This window comes from Neovison vison, chromosome 7, assembly GCF_020171115.1.
Source record: "Neovison vison isolate M4711 chromosome 7, ASM_NN_V1, whole genome shotgun sequence".
Classification (NCBI taxonomy): Eukaryota; Metazoa; Chordata; class Mammalia; order Carnivora; family Mustelidae; genus Neogale; species Neogale vison.
Window position 1 is genome coordinate 196,885,325 of NC_058097.1, and position 16,477 is coordinate 196,901,801.

General features: G+C 46.9%; 1 protein-coding gene across 1 annotated transcript in view; it reads left to right on the top strand.

The window, feature by feature from the left end:
• Nucleotides 1-11,065: 11,065 nt before the first annotated feature.
• CD6 (CD6 molecule) overlaps nt 11,066-16,477 on the top strand; it is a 38,377-nt gene continuing 32,965 nt past the window's right edge. The window contains exon 1 of the mRNA XM_044261162.1: nt 11,066-11,288. Within this exon, the coding sequence (XP_044117097.1) occupies nt 11,228-11,288 (61 nt within the window). The 5' untranslated portion in view covers nt 11,066-11,227. The remainder of the gene's footprint in view (nt 11,289-16,477) is intronic.

Genomic DNA, 16,477 nt, shown 5'->3' on the forward strand with positions numbered 1-16,477 from the left:
CTGAAGAACATCTTGGACACTTCCAAGCTTTGGCAATTACAAATAAAGCTGCTATCCGCTTCCTCATGTAGATTTTTGTGTGGATGTAATCTTTCAACTCCTTTGGGTAAATACCAAAGAGCATGATTGCTGGGTTATATGGTAAGAGTATATTTCATTGTAGAAGATACTGCAAAACTGTCGTCCAAAGTGACTGTACCATTTTACATTCTCCCCAGCAGTGAATGCAGAGTGCCTGTTGCTCCATATTCTTGCTGGCCTTTGCTACGGTCGGTGCTCTAGATTTTGGCCATTTTAAGAGTTATGAAGTGATCTCTTACTGATGACAGGCTTTTTTGTATTAAAATGAGATAGGGGCGCCTGGGTGGCTCAGTGGGTTAAAGCCTCTGCCTTTGGCTCAGGTCATGATCTCAGCGTCCTGGGATCGAGCCCCATGTCAGGCTCCCTGCTCAGCAGGGAGCCTGCTTCCCCCTCTCTCTCTATCTGCCTGCCTCTCTGCCTACTTGTGATCTCTGTCTGTCAAATAAATAAATAAATAATCTTAAAGAAAAAATTAAAATGAGATAATCAAGGTCCGTGGCTGACGTGTCATAAGAGCTCTGGAAATGTCTGCACCTTAATTAGCTGACAAAGAAAACAAGTGTTTAGAGATTGCTTACTATGTGCTGGGTGCTGTTCAAGGGGCTGGGGATACAACAGGGACCAAAAAGGACACAACCTCTGCCCTTGTGGCAGTGATGTCCCAGTGCTTAGGGAGACAGACAAGAAACAAAGGAAGAGAGGGGAATAAAACTGAACAGAAGGTGCATTTAGTGTCACGTATAATAAAGGCTATAATGAAAGGTAAAATTGGAATGAGACGTGGAGACAACAATGGAGGCTTTTTATTTTTATTTATTTATTTATTTTAAAGATTTTATTTGTTTTTTTTTTTAAGATTTTATTTATTTATTTGTCAGAGAGAGAGAGAGAATGAGAATGAGTGCAGGGGTGGGGAAGGGGCAGAGGGAGGACTAGCAGACTCCCTGCTGAGCAACAAGTCCAATGCAAGACTTGATCCCAAGACCCTGGGATCATGACCTGAGCCGAAGGCAGATGCTTAACTAACTGAGACACCCAGTCGCGCCTAAATTAAGGATCTTGAGAAGAGGCACTTATCCTGGATTATCCCAGTGGGCTTTAAAGGCCATCTACAACCGTCCTCATAAGAGCAAAGCAGAGGGAGAGAGCACAGAGCTGCCCAGAGGAGAAGGTGCTGGGAAGACAGAGGCTGACAGCAGATGTTGCAGCTGCAAATCCAGAAATGCCAAGGCACTCGGGCCGCCATAAGACATGTGGGGACAAGGGGCAGACTTTGGGAAGGCCTCTGCAGTGAGTTTGTTCCTACTGATATCTTGATGTCAGGCTTCTGGCCTCCTGAATTGTGAGAGGATCCACTTCTGTCATCTGTCACCAGATTTGTAGTATTTTGCTAATAACAGCCCTGGGAAACTAATGGGAAGGTATACATCATCAGTGAGTGTGTTTCAACATTGAACGTTCTGATGCTAGATTCAAATGGCCATATGAGAATTTATGAAAGAGCTTGCTGATATTGGATGAGAGTGAACTCATTTGCAGATCACACGAAGTTGAAAAAGTTCCACCAAACAAAAACAAAACAAACAAACAAACAAAAACTTTGGCCATTAGACTCCAGACACCAGAAGATGTCCACAGGGCAGGGGACAGATGTGAATGTCAGGGTCTATTTATGGTTCACCCGGCCCCACATGCAAAGGGTCAAGATGACATGGCTTAGTGGTAACAGGATATAAAAAAATAAATAAAAAGCTTGGGGATTTCATCAACAGATTCAGGATGAGTCAACATTGTTTGGGCCACCTGAGGTCACAACAGAGCAGCAGTTGTCACTGTGATGAGAGTATAATGATTTGTTTTCATTTCCTAAATTTCCAGAGTTGCTTCAATGTAGTTCTAAGGGTTTGTTATGCAATGATCAAATTTGGTTTGGGGGGATATCCTTCTGCTCAATTCCAGGTTGGGTTCAACAGAGTGTTGTGTCCAGCGGGTACCACACTTGAAAGTCCAATGGGGAGTGACCAGAGGAAGGAAAGATCTTGAAATCCTGCCCATGGGAGAGAAGAGACAATTGGCAAAGTCCCTTTTGCCAAATGTCCACAAGGCTGCCCCTCTAAGGGGGCTTTTTATTTTTTGTTTTTAAGGATTTATTTATTTATTTGAAAGAGAGCGAGAGAGAGAGGGCAGGGGAAGGGCAGAGGGAGAGGGAGAGAATCTCAAGCCGACTCTGCACTGAGCACAGAGCCTGACTCAGGGCTTGATCCCACAACCCTGAGATCCGGACCTGAGCTGACGCCAAGAGTCAGATGCTCAACTGACTGTACCACCCAGGTGCCCCACGAAGAAGGATTCTGTGTCTCAGGCAGCACTTCAGAGAAGAGCTAGGGTTTCAGGGTGTGTGAGGTTTTGGTTCTGAGCCCCACAGCCCTTCCCACAGACCAGGATTTTTCAAAGTCGAGTCCATGAGCACCCTGTAGGTCCCCGAGACCTTTTCTGGGTTCTAGGAGGTCAGAACTATTTTCGTATCTGAAATCTGAAGACACCATTTGCCTTTTCCATGACCTCATTTGCCTGGTACAAAAGCCATAATGGGTAAAGCTAGCTACAGTGGCATAAGATTGTTCTAAAAGCCACTGAATTCATCAACCCTCTGCTCAGAGTACAAGCAGGGGGAAAACGTCTCATTTTACATAAAAATGGCCTCCACGAAGCAGTTAAAGTCATTAACATTATTAGAGCACAACCCTGTGTGCCCAGTTTCTTGGGATTCGGTGTGACAGGATGAGACCAGCCAGAGCGCTCATCCGCTGGCCGCTGTCACCGCCAAGCAGGATTCTGCTGCTGCTCTCTGGTTTGCCAGCAAGCTAGCTGGCCGGGTTTGTGGGGTTTTCATCCCCCCATGGAACACCATCTTTACTCAAAAACTATGGTTATTCAGACTGGAGAATTTGGAAGATAATTTTTTGAAACCGAGCAAAGGAAGCCTGTTATTTCCAAGGAAGCACAAGACAGTATTTGCTGCCAGTGATGAAATTGGAGCTTTTAAGTGAAAATTTGAATTTTAGAAAAACTCTTATCTGCCACCGTGCTCTTGACAGCTTCCCAGGACTTAAAAGTTTTCTGATGAGCTCACCGATGATATTAACGAATGTGATTGTAGAATGAAATATGTCAACCTTCGGAAGATCTGCGTAACTTTTTCGAGCCAGTATGTTCCAGAATGACAGACGCATGTTATTACAGAAACACACGTGGATAAATGACCCATTCAAAGTGTAAGATAAGCCAATGGATTTTAATTTAACAGTGGATTAAAGTTCACTGATACAGTTTCAGATCTCATACTGCAACTAACCTTTAGAAAACATCACGTGTCAAATTTTGTGGCAATATCAGAGAATATCTAAAATTACCTAAAAAGGATATGAAAATATTCCTCCTTTCCCCAATTGCATATTATGAGGCCAGATTTTTTTACTGTATACTTTGACCAAAACACCACCTCTCAACAGATTGAAGAAGCTGATATGTGGAGCCAAGCATCTTCTATAAAGCCAGACATTGAAGAGATTTGAAAATGTGTAAAACCATGCTCCTCTTCCCAATAATTTTTTTGGTTCGGAATATATAGTGATTTTTCTTTAAGTGCTATTTATATTGACACGTGGTGAGTTCCCTGTTACTATTTTTATTTTTATTTATTTTTAAAAATATTTTATTTATTTAGTTCAGAGAGATACAGATAGCAAGAGGTGGGGTGGTGCTCAGGGAGTCAGGGAGAGGGGAAGCAGGTTCCCGTGGAGCAGGGAGCCTGACTCAGGGCTTGATCGCAGGCTCCTGGGATCATGACCTGAGCTGAAGGCAGATGCTTAACCAACTGAGCTGCCCAGGTGCCCCGATTGTTGCTATTTTCAAATGAATTAAATAAATGTTTGAAGTTTATCAGTTTAACTTCCAATATGATAAGTATCAATAGTATCACATAAACCGAATTTCTTTGAGCCCTTGAAAATTTTGAAGAATATAAAGGAGGCTTGAGACTGACAAGGTTGAGAACGGCTACTCTCTATGGGCTGAAAAGGGCAGACACGTCCCACAGAGATTGAGGTGGTTGCTGTATTGGGGAAGGTTTTAGGTATCCGAAGGTCTGGGGCCTGCTGAGACACTGCCTCTATGGTGAAGACCCAGACTTTGCGCCTTGCATCCCTTCCCACCAAGAATAGGGCACAGGACGCAGTGGGCCTGTTTAGAATTTGGAGCATAGACTATCCTTAGCAATTCTGCTCTGACCTATTGATCATGTGACTTGAGGGGCTGCGGTGGAGCTGCCATTGACGGAGGAGAAAAACCTCAGGCCTGGTTCACAAATGGGACAGTGGAGTAGGCGGATCCTAACCAGAAATGGAAGTCCTCCAGGGGTGGGAGAACAAGGCAGAGATGTGAAAGTACATTGGGTCATCTGCTGCCTGTGGAAGAGGGGCTGAAGACATGGTAGTTCATGACCCCCTGGGTGGGGCCTGAGGACCAAGCATGCAATGCTCTGTGTCTTATGTTAATGCCCAACAGAGAAGGTCTACCCATGGGAGGCACCAGCAAGCGGGGCGACAGGATGCCAACTTCTCTCTCCCTCAGCTGCGGTGCAGCAAGGGGCAGGAATGGGGGCTGTTCCTGGGGCAGACCACTCTGAGAACCATCTCCTAAGTCTGACATCCAGTACTACCCGCTAGAGTGGGGCCAACCCAATGGTGTGCCCTTTTGTTGACTGTCCTCCTCTGTCACCCCTCTGTGTTCCTCTCTGTTCCCTGGGATCGCATTCCCTAGTGAACCGCCTGCAAGCAAGGCTGAGAGGGGCAAGCTGACCCCCTATTTCCACGTCCTCCTAGTACCCGGGACTCAGCTCCACTCCTTTTCTTGTCTAATTTACTTATGTGTTACGTCTATTGTTTATGGTGTGACCAAGGACAGCAACATTTGTGTTTTGTTCAGTGCTGTGTCCCCGGCACCTAGAACACATGATATCTCTGTTGAATGAGTGACCAAGTGACGATGGTTAATGTATGTCCATTTAGGCGCTGGATGTTTAGACTGTGGAAGAAAATGCTGGACCTCAGGAAAGACAAGGAGCTAGTTGTGCTGCGGTGGGGACAGTTTCAGGACTCCAGAGACAGGAGCTGGGCTTGACTCGAGGTGGGGCAGGGCTGGTCCAAGATTCAGAGCCCCATACAGCCAGAGCCCTCCTGCCTGAGAGACCATGGTTCAGCCAAAGCATTCATGCTGAAGGCTGAACTGCCTGTAGTTAAGAGTTCAGGGTCTTGGGGTGGACAGACCTGAGTTTGGAGCCTACCTCTACTCCATATCTTAGCTGTGGGATCTTGAGCAAACCTTGTCTCTAACTTCAGTTTCCTGATCTGCATGGGCGTGTTAGGAAGAGCCCCTGTTTCCCTGCACTGCTGTGAGAATCAGGGCAGACTCCACTCGAAGCATGGATCATAATAGGGTGCACTCACTAGAGTCAGTCAGCAGGAGGCTTTCCCCTGTCCCATATGGGGCAGGGGGATGCAGGTCTAGGGCTCCCCTTCCTTCTGGCCAGAAAGGTAGACTTACGTCCCTCAATAATGTTGCAGGTTCCACTTTGCTGGGCCAAGGTCAGGAGAGAGACACAGTCTGGGTGAAAGATGCCTGGGCTGTCCACAGCATGGGGGAGCACTAGGTGTCCTTGCAAATTGAGTTCAAAAGAGCTTGGCTCCTGGGCACCTTGCTAGCTCAGTAGTCAGAGTATGTGACTCTTAATCTTGGGGTTGTAAGTTCAAGCCCCATGTTGGGCCCAGAGTTTACTTTTTAAAAAAATCCTAAAAAAAAAGTCTTGGCTCTAAGAGTTATAAATAAAAATGAGCTTATTAAGGGGCACCTGGGTGGCTCAGTCATTAAACATCCAACTCTTGATTTCGCTCAGGCCGTGAACTCAAGTTCATGAGAATGAGCCTCACATTGGGTTCTATGCAGGGCATGGAACCTGCTTAAGACTTAGAGTCTTTCCCTCTGCTCCTCCCCAGTCACCCCCTTCTCAGAAAAATAATAAGAGCTCATTGAGTTGGGTACCCAGCCGGGTGTGTCTTACTCTTCCTGCTCAGAGGGTCACGTCCATGAAACACGGGTGACTGAGGGGTGTCACATCAGTTCCCAGGGACACTTCCCCCATGCTGTCCCACCTCGACTTACTCTGTGCCCTCTGCCAGGAAGCCTACCATCATTCTGTTTGTCCTTCATTTCTTTTCCTTTCCTGTCCTGACTTCTTACGGCATTATTTTTTAAGATTTTATTTATTTGCCAGAGAGAGAGGTAGAGGGAGAAGCAGGCTCCCCACGGAGCAGAGAACCCAATGTAGGACTCAATCTTAGGACCATGAGATCATGACCTGAGCTGAAGGCATAGGCTTAACCCACTGAGCCACCCAGGCACCCAACCATTTCTTGATCCATTCATTCACAGATGGACATTCAAGTTGTTTCTATATCTTGGCTTTGGTAAATAATGCTCAAAGACTACGGAGCTGCATATACCTTTTTGAGTTAGTGTTTTCATTTCCTTCAGAAAAATACCCCAAAGTGGAATTGCTGGGTCATATGGTACTTCTATTTTTAATTATTTGAGGAAACTCCATACTGTTTTTCCATAGCGGCTGCACCGATTTCCATTCCCAGCAAAAGTATACAGACAGTCCCTTTTCCCTACATCCTCTACATCCTTTGTCCTTTTGATAATGGGCATTTTGACAGGTGGGAGATAATAACCCATTGTGGCTTTAATTTAAATCTTCCTGATGATTAGTGATGTTGGGCATCTTTTCATGTGTCTGTTGGCCATTCAAGTGTCTTCTTTGGAAAATGTCTTTTCAAATCCTCTGCCCATTTTAAAATCAGATTTATTTTATTTGCTATTGAGTTGTATGAATTCTTTACATATTATGGATATTAACCCAGATATATGATTTGCACATCTGTTCTCCCTTTCCGTAGATTTTTCAGTCTCATTCCTGGAGCATAGTTAAAGTCGATTGTTTTCGTAGCACTTTGAGATGGTGTTCCATTGTCTTCCAGCTTCTATCTAAGATGAAAAAGTCAGCTGTAAGTCTACTTTGCAGTTCCTCTTTCCGGGGAGTAGCAATCTTGTTTCCACAAGTGACTGGTGTAGATCTATTTACTGACTGATGTGTGTATGAAAACATTTTTATTCCTTTTTTAAATTATTCCACTCCCCAAGTTTTATTGAGAAAGATTTCTTTTTATTTAACAAGGCAGGGTTAGGGAAGCTTCTGGGATCTGAGGGCTATGTATTTATTTCATCAGTTTGGGATTTGACCTACTCACCTTGTTCCATCCTCTATGTCTCTTAACTTCTGCTTCATAGTCTTCTCTTAGACACTTCTTTGTCACTCTGTGCGGCATTCTGGGAGAGTTCTTCAGACTTACTGTCCAGCTCACTAGTTTCTCTTCTACTATGTTAATCCGCTGCTTAATCTGTCCATGGGATTGCTAGTTTTAAAGATTATATTTTTCATTTATAGAAGTATTTTTTTTCTAAATCTTCCTGGTCACTTAGTTCCTTATTTATAGTCTCTTGTTCCTTATCTGCAGCCTCAATTACCAACTTTATTTTTTTTAAGCATATGAAACATCCTTATTTTATATTATGTATACTGTAAGTCCAGTAGCCAAAGTGTTTGATGGCCTGGATCTGTTACTTACTGCTTTGTGCAATTTTCACTTACAATGCCTTGTTGTGATGGTTACTTTTATGTGTCAGTTTGACTGTTCTGTGGGGTGCCCAGATATCCGGTTAAACATTATTCTGGGTGTGTTTGTGAGGGGCTTTTGAAGTGAGATTAGCCTTGAATCAATAGGCTGGATAAAGCAGATTGCCCTCCCCACTGTGGATAAACTTTGTTCGTTGAAGGCCTGAATAGAATAAAAAGAAGTAAGAAAGAATTGTCTCTCTCTGCCTGTCTGCAGGTTAACACCTGTCTTCCCCTTGCCTTTCGACTTACGCTCTGACTGGAACTTACCATTTGTTTTCCTGGTTATCAGGCCTCTGGACCTATACTGAAATGATACCACCAACTCTCCTGTGTTTCTAGCTTGCCAAATGAGATCTTGGGACTTAATTTTCAAAATCACTTGAGACAATCCCTTATAATATATTTCATATGGGGTGTCCATGGGGGCTCAGTTGGTTGAGCATCTGACTCTTGGTTTTGGCTCAGGTCATGATCTCATGGGTCATGGAACCAAGCCATGTGTCAGACTCTGTGCTCAGTGGGGAGTCTGCTTGAAGATTCTCTCCCTCCACCCACCCCCAACACACACACACACACATCTCTCTTTCTCTCTCAAATAAATAAATCTTTTTTAAAAAATTTCACATAAATTCCATTAATTCTGTTTCTCTGGAAAACCCTGATTAATACACTTGTGTCCTGTATTTATTTATTTATTTACTTACTTATTTCTTTCTGTACGTGTGAGCTTATATTCCTGGAAACTTTTCTGTGGGAATTCTTTGAGGCATAAGTTTAAGGTGAGTTACTTTACTTCATAAAGGATTTCTGCATTTATTTCTGCAAAGTGCCCTGGGAACTGCTATCTGCTTTATTATTTTTTTTTTAGATTTTATTTATTTGTCAGGGAGAGACAGCAAGAGAGGAACACGAGCAGGGGGGTAGTGGGAGAGGGAGACGCAGGCTTCCTACTGAGCAGGGGACTGATGCAGAGCTTGATCCCAGGACCCTGGGATCATGACCCAAGCCAAAGGCAGACAATGAATGAGCCACCCAGGCTCCCCATGCTATCTGCTTTAAATTCTCCTGTTGTTCTTTGTGGTGGTGGTGGTGGTGTTTCTGGGTCACAAGGGCTGTGAATTCCCTCTCAGACCCTGTTGCAGGTGGATTTGTGGTTAAGAGCATTTAGGGTTAGCATTTCTTTTTCTTCCACTCAGAGTCAATGCTGAACCAAGCACATTCTCATCTGATCCCTTTGAGAGTTTTTTTCTTTCTTCATTCATTCACTGTGGGTGTTGTTTTTCATTGTTTTGCTGTAGGAGATAGGCCTCTGATTTTGCTTTTCATTTGCTTGGCTATAGGTTTTGTCTCATTACACTGAAAACGTTGGCCACCTGCGATCAGCAGGCACCTCAGGGCAACCTCTGCTTCTGCTCTCAATGATCTCTTTGGATTTGTGCTTTCCTGTTATTTTAGGCTCTGATAATTATCGTTACTTTCTTGCCACCTCAACTTTGCATTTCTAAAAAGTTTTACAAATATTTTTGTCCCCCCACTCTTTTTTGTGTGTTTTGTATTTGTATCAGGAGAACTTTCAGTATATGCTGCTTATCATATTGTCAGAAATGGAAGCCTAGCTATCCTCTCCAGCCCATTTAGCTGTGTTCTCTTACACTGACCTGTGGTTTGGTCACCTGGGTTTGAGAACTCCATGCTCCTTGAGGGCAGGGATATGGCCTCCTGTCTTCACCATCCACAGAGCCCATGCCAGAGTTCCCCACACCAAAGTCTCCACTAAGCATCAGTTGAACGGAGGTGAACCCAGGGGATGGAGGTCCCCATCGGCGGCTTGTGCTACCAGTGACCTTCCACAAGAGGGCAGCCTCCACTGGTGCCAGAGTTCGGTTCACCCCACAGGTCTGGGCCGGGTATAAAGTAGAGGGGCTTAGCTCTCTGTGGCTCCCAAACCTGCAACATCAGATGGCCCCTTGGACTGGGACCCAGTGGAGAAATCCACCCCATTCCACAGATGGGGAAATGAAGTCAAACGGGGAGGAAGCCAGTGTCAGGCCAGGGCAGGTAAAGCTGAGATGAGGTCCTATAGGGAAGGGCCAGGATGGAACCAGTCTCCTCTGGACTTAATTTCTTTGAGGGTCCTGCTTATACAACCAAACTAAGTTATATGTCCCTTCATTCACTCAACAGCATTCATGCAGCATCTACAGTGTGCCTCACAGGGAATACAGTGGTAAATTAAACATACTAGGGGCGGGCACCTGGGTGGCTCAGTCTGTTAAGCGAGCGTCCAGCTCTTGGGTTTTGGCTCAAGTGATGATCTCAGGGTTGTAAGATCAAGCCCTGACTCGGACTCCATGCTCAGTGCAGAGTCTGCTTGGGATTTTCTCCGTCTCCTTCTGCCTCTCCTCCCACTCATGCTCTTCCCCCTCTTTAAAATAACAAATAAAACATTTAAAAAATAAAAACCCACACAGCATCCACGGCAGACCAACCGAACAACTCAGCATTTCCCCAGAAGCCTGGCCTTTTGCTCCTGCTATTCCTTCTGGCCCTTCCAGAGGCCTTCCACAACCTCTGTCTGTTGAAATCCTGCTTGTCCTTCCTGGACCAGCCCCCATGCCTGAGGAACGAACACCCAGCTCAGTGCTCACCAATGGGGGGTCCTATAGTCTCCTGTGCCTTCTCAGGGGACACCTCCAGCCTGTAAGGAGATGGGGACCGACCATCTCTCAGATCTTCTCCACTTACAATTCTCTTAAGGGAATCTGAGGCTTTCTCTTCTCAAAAGTACAAGACCATACCCTCCCGTCCAACCATTAACACACCCAAGGACTAAAGTTAAGTCTTGGGGTTTTATCCCAGAAGAGCTGGATTTCCAGGGACCGGGAAAGACCTTGGGTCATGTGTCCACTCTTCCCACATGTATTGATTGAGCATCTACTATGAATCAGGTCTCCAGAAAGGAAGAATGCCCTCACTTCCCTTTTCCTTAGGAGACACTAGGAGGAAATGTGTGTGTGTGTGTGTATGTGTGTGTCCTACTCTGTGACTCCTGGGCTCAGCCAGGCTGGGTGGGCTCAGAGCAGAGGCAGCTGGGCTCTCCCTCTCAGCCCCTGTGATACCAGCCTGGCTTCCTGGAGACCAAAACCACAAGTAGAGCGCAGAGGCGTTAGAGACACTCACAGGCTGGGTTTGGTCGCATGCGTGCAAAGGAGTGCTCTCTGTCTTGCAGACAGAAAGTTATAAACAGGAGCAGCAAAGGTCCGAGCGGGTATGAGGAGCTCATAGCAGCCACATCCCCCTCTGGACCCCAGGATGGCCCTTCCCGTGGGCAGGCACGCATAGCAGTCAGAGATGGCACCAGACATGTGGTTCTTCTCTGTGATCGCCGGATTGCTGACAGCAGCCCTCTCAGGTAGGACCCCTTTCCCACCCCTGCCACCCGTGCTGGAGGATCTGGGTCCTGGCCTCTTGGCCCCCTTGCTGGTCATGTTCTCAGTCACCTTTCTAGCCTTCTAGCCAAGACTTTCCCAGGGAGGCCCCAGCTCTGGCAATGGCGACCGGGACCTGGAGAGGGTCCAGGAAACTCCCGGAGGGGCCAGAGCTGTGCCTGGACAGTGCTAGAAGACTCCCAGGCATGAGATGGTGTGGGCAGCAGAAGTGGTGTCTCCACAGAGGGCCCCAGGGTCTGAGGAGGGAGACACCTCCCACCATAGATTTGGGAACTCCCCATCCCTATTTCTTGGCAACTCTCAGGAGGGAGCAGACTGCCTTTCAGAGAAGTAGGACCACTGGGGATTGTATTTTCAACCCCGAAGCTGAGGTTCTCGATTCACTAGGCTTCTACCATTCACAGTAGAGCTGTCCAGAAACAGAACTCAGGGAAGCCAACGGACATTAAGGACAGCCGATGGCTCCAGTGCAGCCAGAGTAGGGGTAGTTTAGGGCAAAAATGAACAGGATAGCTCTTCCTACCCCATCCTGAGCTCCTCTTGGGTGCAATCTGGGCTCCTCCTTTGCAATCTGGGCTGGGACATCAGGTGGCCATAAAGTTCTGGGGCTGGCTGTGCTCATCAGAGGACATTGACCTCTGTGGGGTCCAATCTGGCAGGAACTGAGCAGGGGCCCATCCTGCCTCTGTTAGAACCTTGCATTTTGGGGCTGGGGGGAATGCATGGAAACAATTCTGGATCCAGGAGTCTGGGCCCACCTGGCAGTGGAGATACCAAGTGTTTTCACTTTGCTTTCAGAAGGAGACCCAGAGAGTCCCCGTCAGGTGGGGCACCCAAGTCGACTAGGAGAATGGGGAGATCTGGGGAGATTTTTAGGGTGCGGGCAGCTATTCTCTCCACCCCTATCTAGAGGCATGAGCTCCTGACCCTACACTGATTTGGGGAAGGCCATTTCACTGTGGGAGCGGGAACATGTGAGCCTTTGGCTCCATGTGGGGTGGCTTGGCTTTGGCTCTGCCAAGAGCACCTGGAACTCAACCACCTTCTGCCCCGAGCTAAGACAGACAGATGGTCAGAGGGGTGTCCCTCCTTCCCCACCTCCATCATTGCCACCCTCTGTCCCTTTCTAAGAGCCCCAGCTGCCAGCCTCGGCTCAGAATGAAGTCTGGGACATAGGGGTCTGCTGCCAGAGCCCCGGGGAACTGGCCTTGAGTGGTGCCTGACAGCAAGTGGGAACCCAGGGCCCCCGCACTCAGGAGGGCGAGATGAAGGGTCTCCTGGAGCCACGGTCCCTAACCCCCAGTCCTTTTCGTCCCTTCCTCACACTCCTGCCTGGCCCACCCCACTCCCTGTACGGACATTTACTTCATGTTTCTGAAACTATGTTTATATCAATGACCTTCCTTATTACTAACAAGTGTTGAGAGGAAACTTCATGTCACTATTGTAAGTGGAAAACTGACATCATATGTCTTAAGGAAGAGGTGAAGGTAAACATAAAAATAAATGGGGATGGAAACCAATTTCTATTACATGCTAGCAAAAAGTTAAAAGGATGCAAAGACCCTGAAACCTGAAGCCTACACCTGAGCTCCCTGTTGAAGGGGACATGGGGGACGTCGATAGAGATACCCTGTCCCCAAACTATCATTTTCTTCTTGACTTTCCAGGGGGACTGATAGCATTTGGAGCAGGGAGGAGCCTCCCTACCATGAGATTTCATTGCACTAAATGCTGCTTCTTTAAAGCCTCTGAAGGGTCCCTGGTGGTGTGTGTCTCCTGCTGGGAACTACAGCCTGGCAGGAAGGGCCGGGAAGGCAGGACCATGTGCTCCAGAGCCCGGGGAATGGGGCAGGGAAGGCCAGGGTGGGCCGCTGTTGGGAGGCTGCTCCTCCCGCCTGCCCGGCAGTCCTTCCCCTCCACCCAGGTCTAACAAGCACCCAACCCCAGCGGAACCCAGCCCTCGGCGGGCAAGGTGGACCCCAGATCTTCTTGTGGGGTTCCCCCTGGCGAAATCAGTGTGCTGGGCAGATCAGGTTGCCTAAAGGAAGCAAGGGCTTCCCAGGAGAGAAAAAAAAAAGGAAAGAAAAACAACAGAGAAGAGGGAGGAAAGGGAGCTGGGAGAAGGAGGCTCAAGGAGGAGTCCCAGGGCCTCCGCCCCGAGAGCTGTGGGCCCTGGGCAGGTTATCCTGGACCTCGGGGCCCTGGCAGACCCGGTCATGGCCTCTCCTCGCCTGCTCTCCTTTGCAGTCCCAGTGCCAGGCTCCATCCAGGGCCTCACGACAGCTATTTCTTGGGCCAGGCTGGCCTGGATTCTGGGCTGTTCTCTCCTCAGGCTCGGGTGTGTGCTGACTGATGAATGATGCGGGTTGGGGGGACCACATTGTCTCATTCTGCTGGTGCTCCCTGGAGGCCTGGGTCCAGGACCCGTTTGTGCCCCTACCCTCCAGGTGTGTGCATCCATTTCCTGATCAGCCAACTGGGGACAAAGAGGCCGAGAGAATGGACTTGAAGCCCTTGGTTGGGGAGGACAGGGTGGGGTCAGGAGACTGGGGCATTGCCTGGGCCCGGCTTCTAATTCACCATGCGTTCTTCTCCGATGTGGTTTTTCTACCAGTGAAATGGGTTGCTTGGGGCAGAAATCATCTAAGGGTTCATCAGATCTGACATTCTGTGTGTGAAATAGTAACAAATAACCAGACCTTTCCTCTGAGGGCCATGCTGAGGTCGGTGACTATAATTCCATCTGAACCGTGGTCGGTGAGGTCCTTGGGGGCCGCTGTTGGGCCCTAAGAAGGCCATTTGTGATTACTTTAAAAGTTTCTTGAACAATCAAATTTTTAAAAATCTGGCTTTTTCCTTCTCTTGTAAATTCACTATCCGAAACTCATTTTTATTTATAAGTCCAGTAATTTTTAACAGTGACTCTCAGGGAGCCTTTGATTAATATTTCAGCAGATCAGTTCAAACGGAATAAGCATCCTTAAATAATAAATACCGCTCACAAAGGCAGCTAATTAAGTGCCCTTAGATCTGTGATATCCTGTACAGCGACCAACAGATTACGCATTTGGAACACGGTAGTCCGAGTGAACAAGGATTGGGAAGGTGACATACAGAGCAGATTTTGAAGCTGTGTTCAAAAAAAGAACATCAAGTGTGTCATTAATAACTTATGCATTACGTGTTGAAATGGTATTTTGCATAGGTTGCGTTAAACACATTTTATTATTAAAATTCAGTTTGCCTTCTCCTTTTTGACTTGTAAAAAACATGGCCACTAGAAAATTGTAAATGACCTATGTGGCTTGTGGTTATGTTTCTACTGGAGAGCACTGCCTTAGATAGTCTGAACTGCATTTGCAAATTTAATGAATCTGATTCTCCTATAAATGCTGCAAATACCTCCAAGAAATAAGCCTTTTCTAAGGATTTCAGGGAATACTTTCGATCTAAAAAACTGACGTTTAAACAGAGGGAATATTAAGTTCTCTTAAGTGTTCTAATGTTTACAGACATTGCCAAATTTTCTTAAATTTTTAAATTAAAATTTCAACCGAGGTCAATTACTCGGTCACACACATGAGAAATGCCAGCAGCCAAGTGTTGGTAAACATCACCGATCCAGGGCTCCACGCAATTGATCTGACACTGAGCATGAATGTGTAATTACTAGGGGTTTTTATGTACTTCCACCACCTTTATTTTTAAAATCAAATCTTCTTAGGCTTCAAAGCCACTTACCATGGAGAAAAGGATTGTCCATAGCCATTAACTTGGCTGATTGCCAGCCGATGGGAGTGTCTCTATCACTGTGGACTGCTGTGAGGTCAGCTTTTTTATAGTTTTGCCCTAATGTAAGAAATAATTCCCATGTGCAGTTGACGGGTGTGCACGGTGCTTCTGGATAGCCTCTGCCCTCGGCTCGGACTGTCCCTCAATCCATGACCTCTGGACCCAGGTTCTACAGACCTAATTCTCAATGTCCCCCATGTCCAACTCAAGGGGCTTGACCACTTGATTGGGTTAATTGAAACAAATGTGTTTATGATTCTCTTCTTCTATCCTTTCACTTCTTTCCCTGCTGGCAAGACCGCAACGGACAGATGTATAAATAATGTATGACCGGCGTTTGTAGATTTCTTCCTGCTCAGTCTGGATCTCTGGTCCCGTGTCAGTGACTGGCGGGGGCATTAGCTTGGCGGTCACCACCGTGGTGATGTGGGACGAGGCAGCTCCTGGGCTACTGTGGGTTATTACAGAGGGATCTAGAGCGAGTAAGAAACACTGTCCACAGACTCCTTCATTTCCTTTGTATTGATCGAGGCCCCCTCTGAGCCAGACTCACTTTCTGATAGGAAACCTCAGGAATTAAATTGGATCCCCAGCTGTTGGATTTCAAGACGGAAGCATCAGCTGTTTCCTTGGAGACAGGGAGGGATTCAGCTAACTGAGGCTGTGGGGCAGGGGCTTGGAAGAAAAGACCAGGCTTCCTCGACAGCCACGAAGCCATCAACCACCACCCATGCCATGCTCAGCCCTGCATTGGGTCTGGAATCCCCAGGCCCACCTCCTGTCAGCTCACCATGTCCCCCAGACCCTCCATCCCACCCTCGGCACTAGCTCCCACCTACCAACCCCGACCCTCCAGGGCCAGGGCAACCAGAGCTACTAAGGGCAGCACTTCCTGGGGGCCCTCGTTCCTGCCCTTTCCCAGTATTTTCAAAATCTGCCATCTATCTGACAATTGACTTAATACTCTCAATTGTTTTTTTAAAGTGTAAATATGTTCATTTTTAGAGAAAACTTCATGTTGCTCCCTTAAAGATAAAGTCATTGTACATCACCTTCATGGTAGTAATGGTGAAAATAAATGTCATGGAAACAAAACAATGTCACTAAATTCAGAAGTGTGGCTGCTTTCCCTTTCCTCAGATGGGAGGGTTTCTAGATGTCAGGCATTACAGACAAGTGCCCTGGGAGATTTTCTCCTCCAAATACTCAGAACAGCTGAAAAGGAAATACAAGGCATAACTTCCTTCATGTTGCTAATGTAAGACAAGGTCAGCAACCCCCTAAACCTTTTCTCAAAACTTTGTGTGTGTGCCTCACACCTTGGAAACACAGATCCAGAGAAAGGACAATGGGGCTA